Raw genomic sequence first — 6,000 nt, forward strand, 5'->3', positions numbered from 1 at the left:
TGGCTAGTTGGATAAACACAAGGGAAAAAATAATAGGTTTCCCATGTGGTAAATGGAAAAGTTTCAAACTGCAGCCTGATTATATGTTTTATCTAGTTCGTTTAGTGGGTCACGTAATAGATCAAATTGAGATCCAAGCTGATGACTAAAACTTCCAATTATTTTGGTGGAAGATAGGACTGAAATGAGCCCCCGACCAGTGGATAATGGCGCCTCAACGGGAGACCTAAAAAAAGAATGGTGAAGTTGTGTGACTGCCTCCCTGAGGCTTGTCCATCCTGTCAGTCTCTGACCGGAGTGTCAGTTCTCTGTCTGTCACAGCTTGAGTAAACAATTTTCTGATCCTGCCTGCACTCTTTTATGTGTCTAAAATGCTGTGTTACTTTGAATGCCGCCCACTCACTCACTGACAGACTTGGACAGACACCCTGTCCTGCACTAAATCCACAGATTGATGTTTGGGCCATAAGCAGTTGATGTTTTAGCCAAGTTATAGTAATGCTTCGTGTGTGTGTGTGTGTGTGTGTGTGTGTGTGTGTGTGTGTGTGTGTGTGTGTGTGTGTGTGTGTGTGTGTGTGTGTGTGTGTGTGTGTGTTTCCTTAAAATCTGAATGTGAAAGCCAATGGGAATGATGAAATGTTTAAGTGAAGCAAACTAATGAGGTGAATCCAGGTTAAAGTCATTACTGCTTAAAGAGGGCTTATTATGGTCAGTTCCAGCTCCATGTTCTTGGTCTCTTACTCGAGTGGCTCCGTATGTTTCACGGTTCAAAATAAATAAATAAAAGAAGATGTTTTAATTTCCTTCCCCTCCTTTTAAGGCAACTTTCTTCTGATTGGCCTCCCGCTTAAAAAGAAGGTTTGAATAGCAGTCAGAACTGTGTGCCTAAGAGGGCCACATTAAGGATATCTTTTCTCACTGGTATCATCCAGAGCCAAGAGTGGAAAAACAGCCTAAAACCGAGCATTCAGAGGAGTCTGAAGCCTGAGCTTTTTGCTCTAGGGAAAACTTAAGCTGATTGCATCACAGAAAAAGGAAAAGAATGATAGGTCACCTTTAGGAACCTCATTTGATTAATAAAAACTAATGACATAGCAGGAAATGTAAATACCCAAAACTAACCAGCCTTATTAATATTCTGTATTTCTCTGCCTCTACAGTGCTTTGCGGGGCCCCTCCAGCTGTGGATAATGCCTTCCTGATTGGTCGGAAGCGTACCCACTATGACATCCACTCAGTAGTGCGCTACCAGTGCGCCGATGGCTTCCTGCAGCGGCACGTGCCCACTGCTAAGTGTCGTGCTAACGGCAAGTGGGACCGACCTAAAATCATCTGCATAAAATGTAAGTTTTAACACAGAGAATTTGACTGGTTGGCAAACAGGAAGACTTGTGTTTTTTTTTTAGCACGCACACCAAAAGACTGAACCCCAAACATTAACAGCCCCAAGGAGCCGCTGTCACTATGTGTTTTCTCAGGCTTTCCGTCCCTGCTCTCATTATTGATAATTGCAGACTTTAGTCCCCTGGGCTTGCTTAGAAGTGGCAGGGTGTCCTTTGAAGTGTTTTGTGCTCGAGGTAGGGTTTGTTGTTTTTTTTTTTTACTTCTTTTGTAGACTTTTCAAAACAAATTTTTACAACAGGTTGAGGCTTCATGCAATACAACACATGTGCTAAAAAAGTAAAGAAAAAAAAGAAAGAGAAAGAGACTTTATAATTCTGTGCCATTCATATTTACAGTACTGTGCAAAAGTCTTAAGCCACCCCTCATTTCATTATATTACATCAGGAAAATAGGAAATAGGTGCAGCAATTTACTGAAACATGCAAACATAAATGGGAATATAGTACAGTATATAAGGTACAAACAGCATTTGTACAATTCTAATGAGCTTCAAACTCAATATTTGGTATGACCACCTTTATTCTTCAATATAATCTAAACTCTTGTAGGCAAGCTTTCTTTTCATTTCTTTAAGCAGTCTTTAGGAGTAGTTCTCCAGGCCTCTTGAAGGACAAAGCTCTTCTTTGGATGTTAGATGCCCCCATTCTCTGTGAAGATGATCCCACACTGCTTCAATAATGTTGAGTTTGGAGGGAGGCCAGTCCATTACTGATGGTTTTCCATTGTGTGTTTTTTCTATCCAGGTATGATTTTCCTGCATTGGCAATGTGTTTGGGATCATTGTCATGTTGAAAAATTAATCCATTGCTACTCAGATCCTTTCCCGATAGTAATCTGAGGGTACTTTTCTGTGTTCACAAGATCCTTACCCACCAAACTGTGTTTCCTTTCCTTAAGAATGGCTTCTTGACAGCCACCCGTTTATTGAGAGTATTTCTGATGAAGTTTCAGGAAACAGTACATTAGATGGATCAACCGAAGGGCAATATGTATCACTCAGGTCCTGTGTCAGGTCTGCAGGATTTTTGTACTATTTCTTACTATTTTTTACTATTACTTTTTAATTTTTTAGGCCTGTCATGTCTTCTTTTGTTCTCCACATGTCCAGATTCCTCAGATTTTTAAGGACATATTCCATATCATGCCAAGATCTGCCAAGTTTTTGGCCAACAGTTCTTTGAGAATCACCTTGTTGGTACAACAAAACTATTTTATTCCTTTCAAACTGTCTTATCTTTTGCATTTTCATAGATTCAACTAAAGAAATGGGAGCAGATGATGTGTATTTGCAACAGGTTGCTAGTAACAAAGTGCCTAAAGACCTAATCCCCTGCAATTAGGTCAATCCTCTGAAAATGGTTAGGTATAAGGAATAGACTGAAAAGGCCAATTTCCAAAGAGAAACTTTGAAAAACCTTCAAAATGCTGAGATAACTATTGCTCAAGACCACTTTAAAAATTTACAAGAAAGTCTGGCTGCTTGGAAGCAAAATATAAAGCAATGACAGGTGGATCTAGACTTCCACAGTACTGTATTTTTGCACATGTAAAACATCTGCACAGAATAATTTTGTATCTGTGAGCAAGCTTCTGAGATAGTGATAGTGATGACACTGCAGACACTTTCTTTCACTGAATACTTTATCTTCTTTTAAATAAACTTTGCTTTTATCCATTTAAAACTGCTCACACTGACTGCGATGGAATAGACTGAATTGATGTCATAACTTTTCACCACAATTTCCTCTTCTTCATAGACCATGTAAATGGTTGATATATATGAAATATTCAAAAACTGAGCCCTGTATTTCACTTCACTTTGCTCACAGTGTGACAGTAATGATGAAATACTGAAATAATGTAGCTTCTGTTCAAAGAGATAAAGATTCCTTTGCTTATGACTCTTTATCTTTGGACAGAGTTGTTTTTATGTCCCAGAGTTATAATGTTGTTATCGTTCATTGCAGACGACATTTCTTTGTTGGCAAACCCAGAAAGGGACAGAGCAATCTAATTTGGCAGTACACACCAGGAACAAGCTTATACTGAGGCTGTGAGTGGGTGGCTAGCTCACTGTGCCCTTGCTAAAGGCGCCCAGTCTACTCAATGAGAGATAAAACAGATTCCCTCAGTGTGGTGGAAACAGTTAAACCATCTACACATTTTGACCTTCCCGCTTTTTGATCCCCGTTCTCTCGCATCTTACCTGATTTCAAAAACTTCTGATGTTTGCCAGTGACTCATCTCCCTCTTACATCAGTTTTCCACCCTTCACTTTTATCTTATTCCATATTGACATACTTCTTTAATACTCTCTTCCCCCTTTGCTTGCTCCTCCAGCCCGGCGAGCTCACCGTTACCGGCGTCACCACCACAAGGGCAGGAGAGAGCGCAGAAAGCACAAGAGGCACGGCCACAGAGAGGGAGGCCACCACGGAGGAGAGGGAGGCCAGGGTCACAACCACGCCCGTTTCTGAACCAAAAATCTTCATCCCCTTTGCTTTTCTCCTCTTCTGCCAGCTGCAGTTTGCCTGTCTCCCTTTTGTCCCCATTTCCCCAAACACTTCTTCACAATTACAGCCCAAAACTCTCTGACCAAGCCGCCTCCCTCCGCCCTCCTCCTGCACTGCATTCTCCTGCCCTTAGTTCTACCCCTGGCTCTCTGAGTCAGCCTGTATCATAGTCAACTCCAAGGCCTGGCAAAGTGTTGCCAGGCATCAACAGGACAATAAGAAATCCCTTTGTACTCTTTTTACTTTCCTTTCTCAGTTTGACTTTCTAGTCACACCCTATCTGTCTCTTACCTACCTTCTTTCTTGACCCATTTACTCTCCCTTTGAGCTCAACGATGACCTGAAACATGGGGCTATGCTGACCTGCTTTTGAAAAAAAAAAAAAAACCGTTGAGAGCCACAGTGAACATTCTAAAGCGTTCCTAAATATGGATGACATCATTGAATTTGCTGTATCAAAATCAGAGGAGTCAAGGAAGACATTGTGTTGTTGACTTGAGCCTTTTGTCTGTTGAACACATAGTTATTTTTTACAAATACTCAGTGTTTATTTCTTGACTCTGCTGCTTTTGGTGACACATTGTACTTGACTTAATGCAACATTGAGTTATTCTCAAACAGATTTAATTGATTTTCTTTTCTTCAGAGGCAGTCGTAATTTAATTATTTTAATTGTTAGTGTTGTATCTTCTTGTCAGTGTAAGACCATTACTTTAGATCAGATGCTTAACCCCAGAGGAAAATGGAAATGACATCTCATCTCAATGCAGTTTCAGCACATCACGTCACACATCAGTCAGTTTTTTTGAAAGTGTTGAACAATATCAAACGCCTCCTGCTGTGTCAGACCGTCCACACCTGTCACTGGAGAGGGTTAATCTGAACATTTGATGTCAGTTTGTCTCAACTCAGCTCAGCAGTCCTGCATTTGCCTTGTCTTTTGTTTTCACAGTTTGAGTTGCTGTGGGAATGTGTACTGTGAATTAATCAAGGTGATGCAGCAGGGTGAAGAACCTCTCACACATCTGTTTTGCATTTATGTTGAAGGCTTACTGCTGTTTTTATTGCATTGTGTATTCAACAGGAGTATCGGTGCGTTCAAACAGGCGTGAGTGAGGCAAATCACTGCATTCGTTAGGTGCGAAAGTATTATCTCCCCCCCAGCAATATTGTTCAATTTTGCTAATTATTCTTTTTGTGAAGCTGTGCAAATGATGAACAAACACAGAAGTGAGATGGCTCTTTTATACCAATACAAAACACTGTACATAGGTCAGGGTGGACTGTTTCACATCCTGTGTGTGCGGGTGTGGGTGTGTGTGAACAGTGATTAATTTTCACCACGAGTCAATCTGCCTTTAACTGACGTTTATTTGATTAAATATATTCTGTAAATCTACCAATATGCACCCTCATCATGCTCATTGGGACAACAGGTGAGGAAAAATGTGTAAAATCCCAATTTGTGCTGCACTTGCAAATTACCCATTTTCCTTTTAATGCATGAGAAAAGGTTGTTTTTGAAACAAAACTTAAATCTAACACAAATCTAAATATGATTTAAGGCCATCCACTTTCTTAAATCTTTACCTGACTTGTACCACAGCCACACTGGGGAAAACAGCTGCTTGACACTAATACATGACTAAAATTATTGGGACCATTCATTTGCAGTAAACTCGCAATCTCGTTGCGTTTGCTTCAAACGTTGGGACCAGGTCTGCCACCACTTGCAGTCAACTGCCACCTTTAACGCCGTCCTATTTTTTAACTCCAGTGTAACTGAACCACTAGGGGGCTGTAGCCTATCCCAGGTATCATACAGCTCGAGGCAGGGTACACTGAGGACAGGTGACCAGTCCATCAAAGGGCTAACACAGAGAAACCAACAGCCAAACACTTTCACATCCACACCTGCGTCCAAGAATCATTAATTAACCTAACAAGCATGTCTTTGGACTGTGACAGGAAACTGGAGCACGCAGAGAGAACCCACAGGAACTCCAGCTCACCATGAGCTTCAAATCAAGACCTGTCTTGCCGTGAAGCAGCAGTGTTACCTCTGCAACCTTAGTTTTTATGG

The 6,000-nt window shown here is 41.0% G+C and overlaps 1 protein-coding gene across 1 annotated transcript in view; it reads left to right on the forward strand.

The window, feature by feature from the left end:
• ncanb (neurocan b) overlaps positions 1-3,939 on the forward strand; it is a 126,819-nt gene extending 122,880 nt beyond the window's left edge. Inside the window, exons 13-14 of the mRNA XM_030727254.1 lie at positions 1,161-1,343; positions 3,745-3,939. Coding sequence (XP_030583114.1) covers positions 1,161-1,343; positions 3,745-3,881 — 320 coding nt within the window. The 3' untranslated portion in view covers positions 3,882-3,939. The remainder of the gene's footprint in view (positions 1-1,160; positions 1,344-3,744) is intronic.
• The last annotated feature ends 2,061 nt before the right edge of the window (positions 3,940-6,000 follow it).

The sequence above is a fragment of the Archocentrus centrarchus genome, chromosome 4, assembly GCF_007364275.1.
Source record: "Archocentrus centrarchus isolate MPI-CPG fArcCen1 chromosome 4, fArcCen1, whole genome shotgun sequence".
Taxonomy (NCBI): Eukaryota; Metazoa; Chordata; class Actinopteri; order Cichliformes; family Cichlidae; genus Archocentrus; species Archocentrus centrarchus.